We start from the raw sequence: 22,538 nt of genomic DNA on the forward strand, positions 1-22,538 counted from the left end.
GGGCCTTGGGGCCCAGTGTTCTTGGGGTTGGGCCGTTCCTGAGACTGCGTGCTTTAAGAATTAGACCAGTATGAGGGCGGGGCCCAGCCGAGAAGTGGCCAATTTGGAGGAAGAGCACGGGATGGGGGTGTGGTCAAACAAAAGACAGAAAATGAGGGGTGGGGCTAAGACTGGGGCGTGGCCAGGGCTGGGAGCCGGGTGAATCTGGGCGGGGTCATGACAGGGGCGTGGGCGGGGCCGTCCCGGGGCGGGGCCAGTTCAGGGACTGGGCCGGGCCAGGTTCTCTGCTGTCCCGGGTCCTGGAGCGCTCCAGCCCCGCAGGTCTCTTTCCGGACCCGCAAGTTCCTCCTTGACCCACCAGGCTAGACTCCCCAGGCTTGGCGACTGTGGTCCGGCCTTACCCCAAGCGCTGCGCTCCGAGCCAGGCAGCTACGTGGTCCCTGTCGGGCTGAGCTCCTCACTACCCCGGGACTGCGTCCCCGGAGATTCCAAGGGCGAGGGTGAGCTGACCTGTGTGTGCATGTGCACACTGGTGTATGTGTGCGTGTGTGTGGACGTCTGTGTGCGCCAGAGGAATTGTGTATGTGCATGTCGTTGGTTAGGTGCATACTCCAGGAGCTGAGTGTGTGTGCAAAGTTATATGCGTGTGCAAGGGTGGTTCCATGTGGGAGGAGAGTCGTGCATGTGTGTGTGTGAGACAGAGACAGTGCGTGTGAAATTTGGTAAAGACTGTGTGTATCAAGGTATCTTGGAGGAAATGAGAGAGAAGGTACAGTGATTCTTGGGGGACGTCTGTGGTGAGCTGTGGGGTGTGTGGGTGGTGAATTGTGGGAGTGGAAGAATTGCCAATGTGTGTGTTTCCCATGTGAGTGGCAATGAGGGGTGTTTCTGGGAGCCTCCATGTGAAGGGGTGGGGACCAAGGAATGTTTGGGGGTACTGATTTCTCTTGGAGGGTGAGTGTGATCTGAGGCAGGGGGTAATGTATCCTGCAGGTGTCGGGGCCTGGCAGAGGGTGATTTAGGGATTACATCAAGTACCTTGCTTTGAGTGCTGGGGAGATTGTGCATGAAGGAGCACGGAGTAGGGTTCTTGCTTCACGTGGAGAGAGCTGCTGCCTCACCAGTCACCTGTCACCCAGGCTCTGTGCTCACCCCTACCTGAGTGGCTTCTGTTGGTGCTTCCGAGGGAACATGGTGCAGAAGTACCAGTCTCCTGTTCGCATCTACAAGTACCCATTCGAGCTGGTCATGGCGGTGAGTGACCCCTGATTCTCTAGACCCTGTGTGATGGTTGGAGGGGTACAGGAAGTCAGCCATGATGGGAAGGAAAGAGAGCCCCTCAATCCCTGGATCAGAAGGAATTATTGAGCTACTTGGTTGACCCAGTAGGTCCAACTTCCTATCAGTGATCCCTCAGCTTGGCCATCCTATCTTTTAATACAACTTCTGGAATCCTTGCCCACTGAGCAAAACACAAGGTCGTTCTTTCTTTTCCTTGTTGAAGCTTACCTGCTCTCTTGTCTCAGGATCCTCTGACAGGAAACAAGAATATCGGGGGCTAAGCTACTGCTGACATTTTATGTATTGGTAGTAGCAGTAATAATAATAAACACACTAATGATGATGATGACAGCCGTTCACTGAGGGTGTGCAGTAAATACAAAGAATATATGTAAGTCTTTACACATATCCTGCCATTTAATCTGTTGGCTCTGGCCACATAGCTCAGCTGGTTAGAGGCTTGTCCTGATATGCCAGGGTTGTGGGTTCAATCCCTGGTCAGGGCACATATAAGAATCAACCGAAGAATGCATAAATATGTGGAACAACAAAAATTGATGTTTCTCCCTCTCTCAAGTCAATAAATACAAATTTAAAAATTCCCAATAGCTCACATTATTCTCATTTTACCTCCACGAAACTGAAGATAGACAGGTGACAGGATGGTCCCAAGTTCTGTGGCTCAAAAGAGGTAGAACTGGGGGGACTCCAGAGCCATGTTTTTAACCGCAGCACTCCCCAGGGCCCATTCGCACACCCTCTCTGTGTGTCCTGCCTAATCTTATTCTATGATTCTACCTACATATGTGTTTATAGTCACATAAAGGATTAAAAAATATCACCTGAGTCTTCCCTACATGTTGTGCTGTTCGGTGTAAATGGTTCCAGGTCAGGAAAGAAGCAGGGCGCATACTGACTAGCTGGGTGACCTTGGGCAAGTTACTTAACCTCTCTGAGCCTTCACTCCTCATCCCTAAAATGAAGATTACATAGTTTCTAAATTTGGGCATCCTGTTGAGGATTAAATGATTCAATATATGTAAAGCTTTTCGTGCTGGGTCTGGCATAGATCAAATGCCATTAGTGTTTTTATTACTGTTACTGTTGTTGCCTGTGGCTGTGTGACTTTTCTTCATTTGTAATGGGGATGGGACACCAGTGGGCAATGGGGAGATCTGGGACATGCAGTCAGAAGCCCTGGGTCCCTGTCACTCCTTTGCAGTGCTCTGGCTGTGTGTTTTTGGGAACTCACTGAATTTCTCTGAGCCTTGATTTCGTAATTTGTACAATGTGGATGGTCGTATGCACCTCATAAGGTTGCCCTGAGGATCGAAGATGTGTGTGTGTGTGTGTGTGTGTGTGTGTGTGTGTGTGTACGATCCAGTGCAGGGCCTCGTCCGTACTAAGCAGACAAAAAATGGCGGCTAAATATAAACAATTGTCCTCTAAGTTTCCAGGAGGCTCGTGTATTCTAAGACCCTAGGACTCATTTGTTCATTCATTCGTTTACTGAATAGAAAAAAGGCACTGTCCCCACCCTTCTGGGACAGTGCAGTCACCTGTTGTCCTCTGCCATAAAGTGGAGACATATAACCATATGACAGAAAACTAATAATTTTTTTTATTATGCATGTGCTTAAAAATGTAAATTTAATTTAGTATGTTTAAGATTCTCAAAAGTACTTACAATCATTGCACTTTAAAATAAAACATGTCTGTAGCACTTAAGACCACATTAGTGGTACTAGTGATGTACTCGTGTTGCCTTTTGTGGCCCATGTCACAAGCATTTTGTAGGCTTTGTGGTCCATGAATGACGGTAGGTCTTGGCTTATTCTCTCAGGTGTTATCAGTCTCTAGGTGTTGATGTATAGATGCTGTGGGTATAGTAGGAAACAAAGGTTTTCAGATATTTGTTATCTACATCTGCTCTAATTTAAGTTGTTCATATTTTTCAACCCCCATGTTATCTCTGGTACAGCTTTGTCAGTGAAAGGGCTCCAAACCGCTGTGCATCCCTGACGAAGCCACTTTGCCAACTGTTTACAAAACATCATTGTCCCCAAAATAGCTGCATAACTCAACATAACTTGTGTGCTGTGTGGGCACAAAAGGGGTTTTCTGTGCTTAATGTCTGTCTTTGTTTCTCAGTTGAACACTTGCCTTCAGTTTGGGTCAGATGCCAGGGAAGTTTTGGGTGAACTCAGCTGTTTTTACCACTTCCGAGTGACCAGACCAACTGGCCTTTTGGTTTTTCTGTTTAACAAAACTGACTTGAGAATCCAAGCCGCCCTCACTTCTTCAAAAGTCCCCCCATGATGACATAAATCGGGCTTGTGGAATTGGTTATAAAATAGCACTGAGGCAACTTGTCAAGACCCAGCTGAAAATTTAAAAAAAAAAACACATTTTTCTCTTTGATTAAAAAAATGTAACTAATCCAATGAATAAGATGCCTCTTTCCTTGGGCCAAACCCCTTAACATGAATTCCTTTTCCGAGGGGTGGGATTTCAGGGGAATTTTGCTTTCTTCTTTCTCGATAGCACTCTGTATTGTTTGGCTCAAAACAATCGGCTTGGATTACGCTGGTACGCAGAGGAAAGTAATTAGACAATGAAGGCAGCTGCCTTACCCAAGGCTGGAGAGGGTCCTTGCTCCCTTTGAATGTGGGGACCAGGAAGTGCGTGCATGTGGGTCTTTGTGGAGATCGCTGTGTGTAGAACACAAAGGCCTTGTCTTGGACTGTGGGCTGTGGTCATTTAAGCCCTGAAGGCCACTCTGGGTAGCCTACAGCCCGTCGTGAATGCATTTTAGGTTATCTTCAGTTTCTCTCCTGGAAAACGGAGATAATAAAGGTCTGGCTCCTCTGAGAGTGGAAGTGACGGTTCAGTGAAGAGAGGCGGGTGCTCATACAGGGCCTGGCACATTGTCAATGCTCGTGGAATATTACTTAGATTTATTATTGTTATTTATTGTTTCAACACCTTTCTTGAGCTGTAACTCACATACCATACCATCCACCCATTTAAAGGGTAAAAGCTAGTGGTTTTCGGCGCAGTCATAGAGGTGTGCAACCCTCATCTGTGTCAGTTTCAGAGCATTTTCGCCACCCCAAAAAGAAACCTTGTATTCCTTAGTCATCATCCCCAGCTCCCCCATTCTGCCCAGTCCTACATAACCACTAACCTACCTTCTGTCTCTGTACATTAGCCTAGTTTGGACACTTTGTATAAATGGAATCATAAAATATGTGGCCTTCTGGGACTAGCACAGTATTTTCAAGGTGCATCCACACTGCAGCAGCTTCAGAACTTCATTCCTTTTCATGGCCGCATACTATTCCACTGTGTGGATGGACATCTTTGTTCCTCCCTTCTTCAGGTGATGCGCATTTAGGTTGTTTCCAGGTTTGGGCTGCTGTGAGTAACATTGCTATGAACATTCGTGTACATGTTTTTGTGTGGACACACTTCTGCCAAAGAAATCCCTGGTGTGAATGGTGGTAGTCATTTGGTGAGTTTAAGGAGATTCTATTTTAAATTTCATTTAACAGACACACATGCAGTGCTTCCTGGGTCCCAGGGACTGCTCTGAGCCCATTCAAATATTAATTCTTGAACTTCTCATAACCACCCCCTGAGACAGGTTTGGTGGGTAGCCCCGTGCTACAGATGAGGAAACTGAGACAGGGAATGAATGAATGGATTACCCAGAGCTACAAAGGGCACACGTGGCAGGTGGGGATTTAACTGCAGGCAGTCGGCTCCAGAATTTGTATTCCCAACCGTGAGTTCTGTCATTTGTCAGAGCTGAGGATCTGAAGTTATGGGAGCAAGTGGTCCCACTGGGACTGTTAGTTACCGCCAGGACTGTGTCCAGAATGCCTGTACCCCAGCGGGAACCTGCAAAAGGACTCACAGCCGAACCCCGCAGCCCTTGGCCTCCCGGTGGGCAGCTGATGCCTACAGAGCCCGGGAGCGTTTACTGAGCCCTCTGTGCTCCCAGCCCTTTAGGCCAGCTCAGAGGCAGGCACTAGTATAGCAGCCTTAGCTGCAGCGGAAGAGGAAACTGAGGCTTAGAGAGGTTAAGGACACTGTCCCTTGGTCACTGTCCTCATTTGCTTGGGCTGTGTAACAAAGTACTCCACTGGCTAGCGTAGAACCAGAGGAAGCTAGTGTCTCACAGTCCTAGAGGACAGAAGTCCCAGGTCAAGGTGCCAGCAGTGCTGTGCTCCCTCTGCAGGCGCTAGGAGGGCTCCTCTCTGAGCTTCCAGGAGTTTCTCGGCTATGGCAGCATAACTCCCCTCTTCACCTGGCGTACTCCCTGTGAGTGTGTCTCTGTGTCCACATTTCCCCTTTCATAAGGGTACCAGTCACATTGGATTTATAAGGACACCCTAATGACCTCATTCTAACTTGATTGCCTCTGTTAAAGACTCAGGTGTGTCCAAATAAGGTCACGTGCTGAGGTACTTGGGGGAACCTTTTTTTGGGGGGGGGACACAATTCAGTCCATAACATTTAGTCAATGGCATCACCGGTAAACGGCAGAGGTGTGAACTTGGGGAATCCGACTCCATAGCCTGAGCTCACAGCCAGACATGTTGGATTCTGGTTTGATCCTCAGTAAACATCTGTGCGCCAGGCCCCTCCGTGGCTTCAGGAATGACCTGGCTGCCTTTTTTTTTCCTGCCCAGGGGTCCCTGTGGGGCTCAGAAGCCCCCCGGCTTCATCTCAGATTCTGCAACCCTAAAGAAGGACGATGGCATGGAGTAGGATTTCCTAAGCAATAAGCTTTTCATGTGGAGGAAGGGTTGAGGTGAGGGTTGTAGTCAGCAATTAAGTGTTAAAATATTTAAAGACCTGGCTTTCTGTGTTGATAAACAGCTTGTAATTTAGCAAATAGGTTATTAATAAGAAAAAGCCTCTGAAGGTAAACCTTTGCAGTCCAGGCCATGGGCAGTTACAGCTGCAATTGTTGTTATGGATGTAGTTTTAATAAAGCAGCAGGGGCCTTATTCAAGGGAGTTTAAATTAGTTCCCTGGAGCCTGTTGTCATCGGATCCGTTGCTAACAGATTAAGAGGAGCAATATTTTCCACCCTGGATTGCGTGCAGGGCTCTGTGGTGCTCTGATTTGGGCTGGGGGAACAGAGGCGACCGTGGCCCAGGAAGGTGATCTTCTGGTTCGGGTCCTCATTCATTACTTCACACGTTCATTAACTTGTGCACGCACACGTGTGTGTACCACAAATACTCGAGTTTACACTGTGTGCCAGGTGCAGGGGCTGTGAAAGAGTTGATTCCTAGTACTTTTTGAATGCATCATTATTCTGATAATTTTGTGTAAAATTTATTGGTTTACTCTTTTACATGGGTCTTTTTCATTAAAGTAAGCTTCAGGAAGGCAGGGACCATGTCTGTCTTCTAGTTTTGTCTTGACCTGTTTTCCTGACATGATCCATTTTTGCCCACATAGAGCTTGCACCTTGCACTGGGGTGTGTGTGTGTGTGTGTGTGTGTGTGAGAGAGAGAGAGAGAGAGAGAGAGAGAGAGAGAGAAAGACAGACAGACAGAGAGACAGAGAGAGACAGAGAGAGACAGAGAGAGGCCAGGCAAATGCCATGAAGGATGACTTGTAATCTTGTAACGGGGGAAGAACAAGTCGACAGCCAAGGGTCTTTGAGGCAGCCAGGTAGAGCCCAGCTGGGGGGAGGAGGGCCAGCTGTGCGCAGGCTCAGTGGGCAGAACTTGTCCCTCTGAAGAAACGGATGTGGTGAGGTTGGGCCCCAGTGAGAGTCGGAAAGTGACCGGTGCATCAGTTTATCTCTCCAAGGACTTTGGGAGTTGGGAAGGTTTTAAGCAGTGGGTGGGACGATCAGATCTAGAGTTTAGCAGGCTCCCCCGGCTGCTAAAAAGTGGATTGATGGGAGTTTCTATCCCAGCGCGTGGGGAAACATAGGTCATGGAAGTCGGGTGCATTCCTGAGACACTGGGAAAATCTAAAACAGCATCCCCCTCCCATCAAGATCTTGACATGCTGCTAAATATCAAGACTCGCTGGGCTGGCCTCACTTCTGCCTCATTTCTCTGGGATCCATCAGGGGTACCAGCTGATCTTGGAAGTTCGTGGGCAGCGAGAGTGTCACAGGAGGAGGGTTCCTCTGCCCTGCTCCCCACCCCTGGGTGAGATCCACAGCAGGATTTCTTGCAGCTGCTGAGTTCGGCAGCCAGACTGTGTACTCCCTCAGTGCTGGAAAGACTAGGCATTCTGATGGTGTGACCTCATGAGGACACAAGGTGCCAGCCAGGCAAAGGGAGGATCCATCTTGCGATGAGCAGATAGAAGCAGATATGAACAATCACTAAGCTAAGCTAACTGTACCCCACGCTGCAGCCTTGGGACCAAGAATCTGTAAAAAATGGCAAAACTGTTCATCTGCGTCTTGTTCAGGATAACTCATTGGCTGATAGCTGCAGATGCACTGCTATCAGGACCAGGGGGGAGCTGCTCAGGCATTTATTCACCTGTGCATGAAGCAGCTTCCGGAACGGGGCTCTCTGTGGCAGACAAGGAACAGCAGTACGCAGGCACGGGCTACTCTCCGGGCTGTGTGCCTGCTGCAGTGCACCGGCGAGTGCAGACAGAAGGGCACCTGTACTGCTTGATCTGCTCTTCTGGTACTTATGTGATGAGAGTTCCAGCTTCCTGCTCTTTCCACAGCACCTGCTTGCTCTCTCTCTCTCCACCCCGCTCCCCTTCCTTCCTCCATCCGTGCATCCATCCGCAAATATTGGCTGGATGTCTCCAGTGTCCCAGGTTGCATGAAGGCACAGGGGAATCTAGTGGTGAAGAAAACAGACATAGAGACAGAGGTGTTGACTATAAACAAATAAACACAGACAGGCTATCCTATCCCAAATCATGATTAATGCTTCTGGTAGGGCTACAAGCGACCTAGGAGATGATTTGCTCTCTTTTTAAAAAATTGTGGTAAAATATGCCTAACACAAAATTTCCTATTTTAATCATTTTTAAGTGTACAGTTCAGTGGCATTACGTACATCCACAAGGTTGTGTAGATTCATCTCCACAAATTTTTCATCTTCCCAAAATGAAATTCTGTGCCCATTAAACACTAACTCCCTGTTTCCCTCTCCCCCCCCAGCCCCCTGTAATCACCATTCTACTTTCTCTCTCTAAGAATCTGACTTCTCTAGGTATCCCATACGAGTGGAATCATACAGTATTTGTCCTTTTGCGTCTGGCTTATTTCACTCAGCATCATTTCTCTTAACGGATGAATAACCCAAGGTATGGAAAGACCACGTTTTGTTTATCCATCCATCTGTCCATGAACATTTGGTTTGTTTCTATTTTTCAGCTATTGGGAATAGTGCTACGAACACAGGTGTACAAATACCCATGTACAAAAAAAAAGGTCCCTGTTGACTTATAGCCCTAAAAACATCTCTATGTTCTTTTAAAAATCTACCACGTGGTGCTTGACACTGGGCTGATTCCCTTACACATACTGTCTCCCTTTAGTATGTAGAGCAATCCTTGCGAAGTAGGCATTGTCACCCTTATTATCCTTTTTTTCCCCCGAGGAAACTGAGTCTCAGAAAGGTTAAGTCGAGGTCACCCAGCTGGCAAGTGGCAGAGGCGGCGTCTAAACCCTGTGCTTTGTCTCTGCCACTCCATCACACCCCAGATGTGCCCTTCCCTGTGTCTGGATGCCCTGGCCACAGGGTCCTCTGACCCTCTGTATTTGTCCTTTCTGTCTTGTGAGCTGGCTTTGACTACAATAGCCATAGGTTTTTCAGCCACAGAGCCACCTGGGTATAGCTGTTTATAGAGACTGCACATGGCAGTGGCTGCAGAAGACTTCCAGAACAGCGCCGCCGTGGTCCTGCCGCGCCCGCTTCCCGTCCTCAGCTGGGATGGCTCTGCTGCCATTGGGTGTCTGATGGCTCATTCTCCAAGCTCTGATTAAGCACCTCGGTCAAGAGTCGGGATCCAGACATTACCCAGCCATGAAAAAGAATGAAGCACTCACACTTGCTACAACACGGATGAACCTCGAAAACATGATGCTCAAAGTGAAGAAGCCTGTAGGCCTGTCACAAATAGACCACGTATTGTATGATTCCAATGATACGAAATGTCCAGAGAAAGCCAATCCAAAGAGATAGAAAGCAGATGAGTGGTCACCTAGGGCTGGGGTGGGGACGACAGGGGGGTGACTGCTAATGGGTGTGGAGCTTCTTTTGGGGGTGATCAAATGTTCTGGAATTAGACAGTAGTGATTGTTGCATAACTTTGTGAATGTACTAAAACTCACTGTACTGTACACTTTAAAAGGGTGCATTTTATGGTATGAGAATTATATACCAACTAAAAAAGGAGAGTTGAGAGAGCTAGAGGATTGATACTTGTCTGCCCTGGGGTCTCCCAGGCTTTCAGGGGAAATCTGGTGGGTGGATAAGGAAGGCTCCTGAGGTGGCCACGTGGTGGTCACATGGTGGCCACGTGGTGGTCACTTGGTGGTCAGTGCCCTGACTCCAGCCTGCAGCATGGAGAGGAAGGGTGGCGTATTGGGCTAGAACATCTTCATGTGGTTTGGCTATTCTTTCCACATTTGTGGAAGGTTTAGGCTACTGGTTCCAGCTTCCTTTGAATTTGCATGAGGAAGAGCAGGAAGGAAGGAGGGAGAGGGGGAGGGAGCAGCTGTCAAGTGATTATCAGAAATAGCTTTCCTGTACTTTATAGAATCTCACCCTTTTTAAAAATTTAAATGTATTTAACAAATGCTTATGTAGAACAAACCATGTGTCAGGCTCTGTTCTCAGCACTTTACTGAAACAGACTCCTTTATTTGCCTGGACAACTCAGCAAGGTAGATACTTTTCTATTCTCCTTTTAACAAATGAATGAATTAAGGAACTGAGAGCTTGATGATTTGTTCATGTGGCCACAGTGCGGGTCAGAGGCTGAGCAGAGATTTGAACCCAAGCCCCTGAGTCCATGCCCTTAACAACCCGGCTGCGCTGTCGTTCACTCTTCCTCCTGTAAATGTCTGCTGAGTACCAGCCATGGGCTAGGCATTTTTTCAAAGCACCAGGGGCTTGGACCCACTGGTGCAAGGGTGAGCGGACCCACTGTCAGGGTCTGACGACTTCTTACTTCAGCATGTGACTCACAAAGGAAGGAGACAGGTACCAGCGAGTGCTCGCTGGGAGCGTCTACAATTACGCCACTTTACAGATGGGCCTGCTGCGCTCAGAGTTGCCCAGCTTAGCTGGGAGTACAGGGCTGTCCAACTCTGGCCCCACCTCCACATGCTAAGTGTGTCCCTGTAGATTTCTGTCAGGATGGGGGGCATGTGGGAGACACTCAGTGGAAGTTTACATCGGCCTCTGCCTGCCCCAGCTGAGGCTCTGCAAGGGCGAGTTCTGGACCTTGGACCAGCTTCCTTTCTGAGCCTGCAGGCTTGGGTGTCCCTTCCCAACCACGTGGCAGAAGGGCTGTAACTCAATCCTTCTACTGCCTTGTGTCCCTTAGGAGGCCAAACTCCGTGTTTGTCTGTCAGGGAGAATCTCAGGCCTGATTTGTGGGGACAGCAGTCAGCACCTGAGGCTCTCAGGCAGAGGTAAAACGAGCTGTGAGAGCGGGTTTCCAACCCAGGCTGTGCCCTGTGAACGCTTTGATCCTGAAAGACGCTGTGATGTGCAGGAGGCAATGGGCCCTTTATTTGGGGGTTTAGGCCTGGGGACCTGGCATCTCCAAGCCACTGACGCTTGTTTTTTTTAATCATCACCTGAGGATATTTTTTAAAAAATTGATTTTAGAGACCGAGGATGGGGGTGGGGTGGGGAGAGAGAGAGAGAGTGAGAGAGAGAGAGAGGAACATTGAAATGCGAAAGAAACATCTATCTGTTGCCTCCCATATGTGCCCTGACCAGGGATCGAACCTGTTTTGGTGGCAACCTTTTGGTATACGATGCTCCAGCCCACTGAGTCACATTGCCAGGGCAAACCACCAGCACTTGTGAGGTAGCCAGTGTCCCCCAGGAGGCAGGACAGGGCGGTTCAGGGCTGGGGTCTGGGTCAGCCGGGCCTGGCTCCAGTTCTGCCACTTCCAGCAGTCGTGCGGTGTCTTCCCAGGCCTCAGCTTGCTCGGCCGTGACGTGGGGAAACCCTAGTTCCCGTCCCATCAGGGCACGGAGGGGATGAGATGATGCAGTTAGCGTTTTGTAAATGTCAGTTAACAACAGTGTCAGAAACCAGAGCGCACAACCCTAGGGAATTTCCAGCTGGCAGTCCTCTGACCCTGGAGAACTGGCACAGCGACGGACTCCTTATTTCAGGGCCCCTGCCTTCCAGATGGAAACAGCTCTGGGGCCCCCCCAACACCTGGGGAGGCTCTGTTGTTGGAGCAGCCACTGCTCACTTGAAGAAGGCAGCGCCTTCCCTTACGCAGGCAGGGTGAGTTGTGCCCAAGCGTCCGTCTATTGCTGATCAGCCCCCATGACTTCCCCCTGTTATCTGGGGGCTCCAGATGGGGCTGTTTTAACAAGGTTTGTTATGACAGGAAGTTGGCCAATGAAGCTCAGTGCCCTCAGCTGGCTATGTGTACTGAGCCATGGTCTGTCATTCCCTTCCAACACCTTCTTAGGACTATCTGGGACTTCAGCAAGCTTATTTTATTTCTTTCTCTGCTTGTTGGCATTTTTTTATGAGCCCCTAGTGTGTGCCAAGAACTGAGATGGATGCAAGTATGAGGTTAGTGCTGTTGAAAAGCACACAGCCCAGGCCTTTGGTACGCCACATGCAAGCAAGTAAGTATATATAGTTAAAAGTGCCATAGCGCTATTGAGTACATGGACTGGCGACAGGACAGAGCACGGGGGAGGAGGCAGCCTTGCAGGGGAAGTGGGGGAGGGTGTCTCAGGAAGAGGGACCAGCAGAGACAGACAAGTCCCTGAAGCGTAGTCTCCACCGCCCCCATCCTTGTCCTCTACCTTCTGGGAGCCTCAGTGACTCCTACCGCCTCCCGCCTCACTGTCAAGTGAATTGATCAGTTTTTCAAGCAGGGGAAACAGCGAGTGCAAAGGCCCTGGGCAGGAGCAAGCTTGGTGGATGGATTTCCTGCTTCCTGTGGCTGACAGAGCAAAGCACCACACACCGGAGGGCTTAAACAGAAGGCATTTTTAACCTCACAATTTGAAGGCTAGAAGTCTGAGATCCGGGTGTCGGCAGAGTTGGTTCCTTCAGAGGGACAAACTGTTCCAGGCCTTTCTCCTCGCTTCTGGTATTGCCGGTAATCCCTGGTGTTTCCTGGCTTGTAGAGGAGTCACCCCAATCAGTGCCTTCACCTTCCTGTGGCGTTCCTGTGTGTGTCTGTGTCCGCCCTTTCCCTTTTATAAGGACATCTGCAACACTGGAGTAGGGCCCACCCTACTCCAGTATGACCTCATCTTAATTACATCTGCAACAAACCTGCTTCCCAATAAAGTCACGTTCAGAAGTCCTGGGGGTTAGGACTTCAACACTTGAGTTTTATTGGAAGTGGGGGGCACAATTCAACTCCTAACAGTGTGTTCTAGAAACAGTGAGGCTGGCGTGGCTAGAGCAGAGTGAAGGAGGCTGAGGTGGGAGGGGGGCTGGTGGGACAGCTCTCCCAGGGCCTGGCAGGCCACAGTACGGGAGTGTGGGGTCTGTTCTGGGTATCCAGGTCTGTTCTAAGTATGTCCTTTCATCTGGGGAGCAGGAGAGAGACTGAGAAACAGTCAATGGAAGTGGAGAATCTCAGGAGTAGTGTGGCCACTGCCTGGCAAGAGTTGAAGGACTGAAGGTAGAGAAAGGAGAAATTGTGACCACACAGCCCCAGCGGACAAGGCCTGGCTCTGCTTCCGAGCTGCTGGGCAGAACAAGACCTGCTGCTGGGCAAGGGGTTCCTGAGGGAATGGGGACTGAGCCAGCTTGGGATTCAAATCCAGGTTCACCATTTTGCACTGTGTGACCTTGGGTAAGTTACTTAGCCTTTCTGGGCCCCGATTTCCTCATTGTCAAATGAGATGCCATGCAGAGGGTTAAATGGAAGAACACACACAGCTGGAAGAGCAGAGTCAAGGCTTGATGAGTACCAACTGCTCCGAGACACAATCTGGTGAGATCCTCACATTACAGATAAGGAAATGGAGTCTCAGAGAGGGCAAGTGACTCGCCCAAGGTCATCCAGTGAGAAAGTAGCAGAGGCTCGAACTGAGCCTGTCCAATTCTGAAATATGCACCCTTTCCCTCCTTATACTTTCAAAACATGTCAGCATCCATCTGCGCAGCACAGAGGGGGGACCCCAGCTGGCTCCTCATGCTCCCCCTGCATTCGATGCCAGCAGAGTGTTCCGAAAGGGCTGGGAAGGAGCTCTGTTCTGTTTCCTGCAAACCTGCACTGTGCCCCCATTTGAGTGCTGTTGCCTGGAGAGGGAAAATGCTGGGGGCCTGCGATCTGCCATACTCTGCATGAGCTATTACCTTGATTCAGTCTTCTGGGAGACAAGCTTGGTATACACCCCGTCTTCTGGATGATAAAACGGACTGAGAGAAAGGAAGGGACTTGTCCCTCTTCTGGGAGGAGGGGGAGCTCCTCCAGCTCTCATCTCTCATACACTTTGCTATGAGGCTCCCTCCTCAGTGGGGAAGTGCCTTCCTTTGAAAGAGGGTTCAGGGGCTTCCCTTGCCAGTCCTTAGAGCCCAGACCCCTGTCTGGGAGCCCCATGGTGCACTTTCCCTCCGGGACCAATGTGCCTTATTCTAACGCTGGTGTGTTTGTACAAAGCAACCAGTTTTGACATATGGCAAGGAGGCAGTGCTTATCCTCCTGACCCTGGCGGAGGTCGCGCTGGGCTGGCCTTGTGGGGCTGGGATAACCCCAAGGGCACCAGGCACGGTTTCATGTCTTCCTTCCCTTCCCCTGCCTCTGTCACTCTGAGCTGGGTGCCGCCTCTCCGCTGGCAGGGTTGGGGGTGGGAGTGCGTGTCCTCAGATGCCGGCACTATATTTGGAGCTCGCTTTGATCCTGATTCCGGGGCACGTGGGCTGACGAGCTCGGAGCAGACCCTGCTTGAACGCCGCCAGCCAACCATGCTCGCACGCCCCCCAGTGGCTCTGCCCCTGCTAGTTCTGGAAGTGGGCACAGACTCGCCTTCCAATCTGGATGCCTTTTCTTTCTTTGTTGCCTTCCTGCTCTGGCTAGAACCTCTAGGATGCTGAACAGAAGCGGCCAGAGCAGACAGCCTTGCCTAGTGCCTGCTCTGGAGGAAGTGGTCAGTCTGTTACCACTGAGTGCGAGGTTCGCTGTGGTTTTCTGTAGATGCCCTTTATCAGGTTGAGAAAGTGTCCTTCTCTCCTCGCTTGTTGAGTTTTTGTCGTGAAGAGGTGTTGAATTTTGTTCAAAAAATTTTTTTCCCATGAAAGATGCTTTCTTTTAAAATATCCCTGGCAAGTCCACTCCCGTCTGAGGGCGAAAGCCCAAATGTGAAGCCCAAATGTGATCTGCCAAGTCACTGCGCAGGCAAAAGATGGTCTTGTTGGTAAGGCAGCAGACGCCACTGCGCTCCCCAGGCGCCGGGAATGCTCGGCGCACGCTCCACGCCCCTCTGTCAAACGAGAAGTGAGAGGACATTCCCCCCAGGGCAGGAGCAGGACTGTGCCGGTGGACCTCGCCCCCACCTCGCACTCACTCCCCTCTACCCCCAGGCCTACGAGAAGCGCTTCCCCACCTGCCCGCAGATCCCTGTCTTCCTGGGCAGCGAGATCCTGTGCGAGTCCCGCAGCGAGGATGGCGCGGTGCACGTGGTGGAGCGGAGCTGCCGGCTACGGGTGGAAGCCCCGCGGCTGCTGCGGAAGGTGTGGGAGCCCAGGGCGCGGGGAGAGCAGAGGAGGGGATCCGACAGGGTGGTGGGGGTTATATATATATTAGCACGAGAGGGGTACCTGGGGGCCAGGGGCGGGGCCAGGCGGTGGGGCGAGTGTGTGGACGTGGGTGCTGGTGGGGTCTGGGTTGGAGGGCCAGTTGGGTCCGGAGGGACAGGGGCCGGGAGGCTGGGCTGGGACTGGGCGGGGTGTTGGGGTACTAGGCTGAACAGGGGTCCCGGAATGGGGGGCTGGGGAGGTGGAGTCAGAGACCGCGGCCCAGGTGGGTGGCCCGGCAGGCGTGGGGTCCCGGGGTCGGGGGTTTACCGGGGCTAGCCCTCGGGGTTTGTGCCCCCAACCCCTTGTCCCCTGCACACCCCCACTGTCCCTTCCCTTGCAGATCGCTGGTGTGGAGCACGTGGTTTTCGTGCAGAAAAACGTCTTGAACTGGAAAGAGAGGACCCTTCATATCGAAGCGCACAATGAGACCTTCGCTAGCCGCGTGGTGGTCCACGAGAACTGCAGCTACACGGTGAGTACCGGCTCGGCGACCCCTGCCCCTCCGCCCTGCCCCGAGCACCTGCGGCCAGGCCAACGCCCTTCCTCCTTCCCGGAGCCTTGCGGGATAGAATGCAGGAGCTCCTTACATCCACAGTTCAGACACACAGCTGAGATTATATATATATTTTACAAGTTTAAGCAGCCTCGAATATAGCTTGAGACATACTTACTAAAATATTTTTCATTGTTTATCTTAAATTCAAATGGGACAGATCCCACATTTATGGCTAAACCTGGCAACCTGCCTTCTTCCTCCCTTCTCTCTCCTGCTTTCAAGAAACTGCCCCATTTACCTGCCTGTAAGGTGGGGTTAATGATGGTGCCTGCCCCACAGACGGCGATGAGGATTAGAGGAAGTAAAATATCCACACCCCTTGGACCAGTGCCTGGCATGTACTAGGCCCTGTGTATGTGTTACTTTTTAATATAATTAAGGACAATTATTATTATTCTCCAGCACATACTGACTGAGCACCTACTATGTGTCAGGTACCCTGACAAGCACTGGGCACCCAGGGGTGGACCAGTTGGCCTGACCATTGCCTTCAGGGAACATCCATTCCAGTGGGAGACACAGGCTGGGAGAGGGGATGGCAAAGCAGTACAGACATGCAACTTTGTCCAGAAAAACAACAACAAAAATGCCCAAATCAGTATAGACTTATAACCTTGTCCAGAAAAACCCAAATCGGTATAGACATAACTCTGACACGCGTGCTGAGATGGGACTGAGCAGCTAGAGTGACAGGAAGTAAGAGAGGGGCCCTGTCTTAGGTGACAGTGCTCCCCCAGGAGGTGCCATGGAAGCTGGGAGCTGAGGGATGAGAGGGCTGGGCAATGGGTTCTGGGGGAGGGAGCAGCAGGTGGGAAGACCCTTTGGTGGGTGGGGGTGGTCAGAATGAGGGCTGCAGGGGTCCTACTGGTCTCAGGGATGGAGTCAGGCTTCTGGAGGCATTTGGAACCCAGCTCTGCCACTTTCTTTCTTTCTTCTTTTTCTTTTTACCCTCACCTGAGGACATTTTTTTGTTGCTTTTAGAGAGAGGGCAAGGGAGAGAGAAACATTGATTGGTTGCCTTCTCCTATGCACCCCAACCAGGGATTGAACCCGGAACCTGGGCATGCGCCCTGGCTGGGAATCAAACCCTTGACCTTTCCGTCTACTGGACAATGCTTCAACTACCTGAGCCACACCGGCCAGGGCTCTGCCACTTTTCTGCTGAGTGACGTTGGGCACGTTGCTCCCCCTTTCCTGAGCCACCCTTCCATCTCTGTGAAAGGGGACCTCAGCAGAACCTGCCTCATCAGGTGCTAGAGGAGAATGAGACTGTGCAGCTCTCTATCCCAAGTGGCATTTGTGTGACAGCTACGGTGCATTGCAGGTGTTGTTGCTGTGTCTTCACCCAGCCTCTCCCACCCCCAGGGAGACCTTGGTTCCTGCATCTGTCCTGTGGTGCCCCATACACAGCAGGTGTCCAGAGAATGCTTTTTTCTTTGCACATCTCCAGCTTTTCTTGGGGCCTCCTGGAAGTGGGCCTTAGATGTTCAGATGTTTATGTCTGGGGAGGTGCGGTGGGAGTTTTTAAAATCCCATTTAGTGTGGTGGTTCTCAGAACAAGTTCCACTAACAACTGAATCAACAACACTGACACTGCTTGTGACATGCAGATTCCTGGGCCCCACCCTGGATCTATTCCACCTGGGCCTCTGCATGTTTAATAGTCTCCCTGGTAATGCTTCTGCCCGTGGGAGTTTGAGAGGCACTAAGCCTGGGTCTGCGTGGTAGTTCCGTCAACGAAGTTTGTCTTTGCTTACATATGTAACATTTATTTACTTTATATTATATATAAACACATAATATGCATTTTAGAGATATATATCTAAATGTATATTTGGCTTTGACTGGTGTGGCTCAGTGGGTTAGGCATCATCTCATCAACTGAAAGGTCACCAGTTCGATTCCCGGCCAGGGCACATGCCTGGGTTTCAGGCCAGGCCCCTGGCTGGGGGTGTATGAGAGGCAACTGATCACTGTATCTCTCACACTTTGATGTGTCTCTCCCTCTCTTTCTCCCTTTCCCTCTCTCTAAAAATAAATAAATAAAATCTTTAAAAAGATAAAATGTATATTTGTGTATAATTTATATATATGATGTATTATAGTGAATATATTACCTATTTATATATCATTATATACATATACTTTTTAAATTTGTGAGATCTTTATTTTTCTATTTTTTGTTGTTTTTCAAGTACAGTTTTCTACCTTTTTTCCCCACTCCTCCCCTCTATTTTTTAAAATATATTTTATTGATTATGCTATTACAGTTGTCCCAAATTTCCCCCCTTTGCCACCCTCCACCAGATACTCCCATTCCCTCCAGCAATCTCTCCTCTAGTTCATGTCCATGCGTCGTGCATATAAGTTCTTTGGCTTCACATTTTCTATACTATTCTTAACCTCCCCCTGTCTATTTTGTGCCTACCATTTATGCTACTTATTATCTGTACCTTTCCCCCATTCTCCACCCAGCTGATAACCCTTCAAGTGATCTTCATTTCTGTCATTCTGTTCCTGTTCTGGTTGTTTGCTTGGTTTGTTTTGTTTTTGTTTTAGGTTCAGCTATTGATAGTTGTGCATTTGTTGTCATTTTGCTGTTCATAGCTTTGATCTTTTTCTTAGATAAGTCCCTTTAACATTTCACATAATAAGGGCTTGGTGATGATGAACTCCTTTAACTTTACCTTGTCTGGGAACCACTTTATCTGCCCTTCCATTCTAAATGATAGCTTTGCTGTGTAGAGTAATCTAGGTTGTAGGTCCTTGCTTTTCATCACTATGAATACTTCTTGCAAGTCCCTTCTTGCCTGCAAAGATTTTTTAGAAATCAGCTGACAGTCTTATGGGAACTCCCTTGTAGGTAAGTCTCTGCTTTTCTCTTGCTACTTTTAAGATTCTTTCTTTATCATCAACTTCTTACATTTTAATTATGATGTGTCTTGGTGTGGACCTCTTTGGGTCCAACTTGTTTGGGACTCTCTGTGCTTCCTGGACTTGTATATCTATTTCCTTCACCAAATTAGGGAAGTCTTCTTTCATTATTTTTTTCAAATAAGTTTTCAATTTCCTGCTCTTCCTCTTCTCCTTCTGGCATCCCTATGATTCGGATGTTGGTACATTTGGAGATGTCCCGGAGGCTTCTTATTCTGTCCTTGTTTTTTTGAATTATTTTTTCTTCTTGCTGTTCTGATTGAATGCTTTTTTGTTTCTTATGTTCCAAATCATTGATTTGATACTCAGTTTCATCCCCTCTAGTGTTAGTGCCTTGTTGATTTTTCTTGATCACCTAAGACTCCACCCCACACAATTTATAGGTCTGCTCTTCTACAATAGGCCATACTACTAAGACAGGGAGCCAAAGCAGCTCTACCTGTCAGATGCAGAGTTCAAAACACTGGTTATCAGGATGCTCAAAGAACTCATTGAATACAGCAACTCGTATTTGTTTGAATCTCACTGTACTTCCATGGATTACGTATTCACTGGAACTCTGTGCTTCTGGAGCACTCTAAGGATACAGAAACGGTCCAAAAGTTATGAAGGATAAAAGACAGCTTATCGATGGACAAAGCTTCCACAAGCTGCACCACATCAGGATGATAGTTGTAGCCTGAGCCCTGGCAAAGTGGGGCAGGCGGAGTGGACCAGAGACACATGAGGAGAGACTGGGGACAGTGGCTTTGGGTAGAGAGCTGACATAGCAGGTGCCAGGATCCTGGTCCTGAGTCATCCTCCATTCTGCAGGAGCCATCTTGCTCATGCAGACCTGTATACATATAATTTTTAAGTGACAGGAACACAGATATCAGATTCACTTTCTTTCTTCCCCTCCTGAGAAGGTTCTTTGTTCTCTAGCACTTTAGAACTTGTGTTGCACTCTGGGTGGGGGCTCTTGGCACTGCTGGACCCTTTGGGTGTCACCAGCTGTGACTGTGCTGTCCACTGCATGCTCCAGCAGGACCCAGGTCACCAACAGAGCCGAGGGGGAGGGCGTGGCACGTCCTACCCTGAGACTGTGTCATCACTCCTGTCTTGCTTTCAGGTCCACCCCGAGAATGAAGAGTGGACTTGCTTTGAGCAATCTGCCTCACTTGACATCCGGTCCTTCTTTGGCTTTGAAAGTGCCTTGGAAAAGATTGCAATGAAGCAGTACACAGCCAACGTCAAGAGGGTAAGAGAGGGATTCCATCAGTCACAGGGAGGATAGTGCACAGACCTTGGGGGTTGCCAGTCCTGGCTCAAAGCCTCCTCTGCCACCTGACAACCCGTGTGGCATCAGGCAAGATCCTTAAACTTCCTCATCCATAGGATGGGTATTCTAACAATGGCCATTTACAGGAGATGATGGATGGACAGCAAGCCTGTAACGGGGGCATCATAATCACTGTCTTGGTTGTTCCCAGGTTGTTGTGTGAACTCTGTGGACACAGAAGGGACATTGTGTGGTGCTTTTCCTGGTTAAAATTGCCCTGCCTTGGTTTAAAGATATCAGACCCATCACTGAGTAGATGAAATTCATATTAATAATATGTTTTGTCCAATGAATTATCAATATAAAACTTACATTCTTTGTTTGGTCCCAAGTCTTGCAAATTTGGTGTGTATTTAACATTCACAGCACATTTCCATTTGGTTCGGCCACATTTCAACTGCTCAATAGACACAAGTTGGGGGTGGGACCAGAGCAGGTGGGGTGACTCCCCGGCTGGTGCTGTTACCCCACTGTCCTGCGTGGAGCTGATGTGTCTTAGTTCTCTCTGGCTTCCAGGGGAAGGAAGTGATTGAGCATTACCTGAACGAGCTCATCTCTCAGGGCACCTCTCACATTCCTCGGTGGACACCTGCCCCAGTCCGAGAGGAGGACGCCCGCTCCCAGGCTGGGCTGGGAGATTCCAGCTCCCTGGAGGTCGATGGGCCCAGAAGCACCCAGGGCGCCAATTTAGAGATGGTTGGCACTGACGGTAGGTAACTGTGGCTGAAGGCTGAAGTCTGAGGAAGTCTGCATGGGGTTCGCTCACTCTGCAGGGGAGAACTGCCATGGATCCCCTCAGGGATGGGTTGGGGTCCTGGGATGATTCAGCCTCCTCCCTCCTGTGGCTGCTGTGTCCTCTCTCTCTCTTCCAGCCTAAGAGCCAGAACTGGCTCATTTTTAAATCAGGAATTGACCTGATCTGGTGGCTGAGGGCTCCCTATTTCTCCGGTTTTATTACTATTTTAAATTACATAGTGATGCATGAGCATGGTGGAAAAAATTCAGATTGCTCAGAAGGTGTCAAGTAGGAAGTAAGACGCCTTTGCTCTCCTTAACTATCTAGGCATCTATGCGTACATAAAGTGTACACACTTATACATGTATACACACACATACAAGCACGCATACACACATGTATAACCTAGATTGAACAAATGAGAGCATATGACATATTCTATTTGCTACTTTGTTTTTTCCACTTACTAATGTTTCTTGAGTAGCTTTCTGTACCAATGCATGTGTCTTAGCTCTTTGAAGTATTTCGTGGTGTGGTTCCACCACACCTTATTTATTAATAACAATTATTGATTATTTCACTTGATCTTAGCCAAAAGGCTGAGAAGCAATTATTATTGATTATTTTTAATTAGTTTATTTAGCTAGTCCTCTACTGATGGATAATTTAGGTTGTTTCTCTCTTTTTGAAAAATTTTTTTAAAAGAATTTATTTATTGAGTTTAAAGATAGAAAGGAAGGGAGGGAGAGAGGGAGAGAGAGAGAGAGGAAAGAGAGAGGAAGACATCAATTTATTGTTCCACTTATTTATGCATTCATTGGTTGATTCTTGTGTGTGCCCTGAACAGGTCGAACCTACAGCCTTGGCCTATCGGAACGATGCTCTGACCAACTGAGCTACCCGACCAGGGCATGTTTTCATTAAAAAAAAATTACAAATAATGTGGTATAGCTGTGTTTTAAAATAATTTTAAAAGTTGAATTGATGAGTCAAGGTTATGTGCAACTAAAATTTTGGAAGATTTACTAATTAGGCCCGTAAAGAAGTTGTACTAGGCAATGTTCCACCAAAAGTGTGTAGCTTTGTCTATTCCTCACTTCACCTTGGCTCCTCATGAGACTGTTATTAAACATTTCAAACTTCTGAAAGGCAAAAGGTGAACATTAGTACATTAGTGATCACTTCTTTCCTATGTGGGTGGTCAAGTATATTTTTCCATGTTTAGTGACTCCAATTAACTTATTTGTGAATCCCTCTTCTTGGTTTTTGCCCATTTTCTTATTTGCCCCATAATTTCTTACTACTATTTGAGAGCTCTTTACATATTAAGGCAATTAGCTCTTTGTCATATTTTAGACTTTTACTGACATGGAAAATATTCACAATATGATGTTAAAGGAAAAAACCTCGGACACAAAACCGCACACACCATGTGCATCCAGCTTTAACCAGGTGCCCTTGTGCCCGAAACACGTCAGTTTCTCATCGGGGGACACTGAAGGGTGGGGCCTGCTTGACTTAGAGATAGACCATGGAACCGAAACCACAACTGGAAATGTGTTTAGGAAGAACAAAATTCATTTGTTTAACAATGGTTTATTCTGCACCAAGTAGCTGCCTGCTATTGTACATACATTTTTAAAATACTAAAAAAATTTTTTACAGCCCTGGCTGGTGTGGCTCAGTGGGTTGAGTGCTGGCCTATGAACTGAAAGGTTGCTGGTTCGATTCCT

At 48.8% G+C, this 22,538-nt stretch overlaps 1 protein-coding gene across 2 annotated transcripts in view; it reads left to right on the forward strand.

The window, feature by feature from the left end:
* Positions 1-276: 276 nt before the first annotated feature.
* SEC14L5 (SEC14 like lipid binding 5) overlaps positions 277-22,538 on the forward strand; it is a 47,340-nt gene continuing 25,078 nt past the window's right edge. The window contains exons 1-6 of one of the 2 annotated variants that reach the window (XM_024553451.4): positions 277-500; positions 1,140-1,254; positions 15,043-15,192; positions 15,599-15,730; positions 19,860-19,988; positions 20,586-20,778. In XM_024553451.4, the coding sequence (XP_024409219.2) occupies positions 1,192-1,254; positions 15,043-15,192; positions 15,599-15,730; positions 19,860-19,988; positions 20,586-20,778 (667 nt within the window). In that variant the 5' untranslated portion in view covers positions 277-500; positions 1,140-1,191. Of the gene's footprint in view, positions 501-578; positions 770-1,139; positions 1,255-15,042; positions 15,193-15,598; positions 15,731-19,859; positions 19,989-20,585; positions 20,779-22,538 lie in introns of those variants that run through there. The other variant, XM_045189861.2, reaches the window with a different exon arrangement.

The sequence above is a fragment of the Desmodus rotundus genome, chromosome 1, assembly GCF_022682495.2.
Source record: "Desmodus rotundus isolate HL8 chromosome 1, HLdesRot8A.1, whole genome shotgun sequence".
Lineage (NCBI taxonomy): Eukaryota > Metazoa > Chordata > Mammalia > Chiroptera > Phyllostomidae > Desmodus > Desmodus rotundus.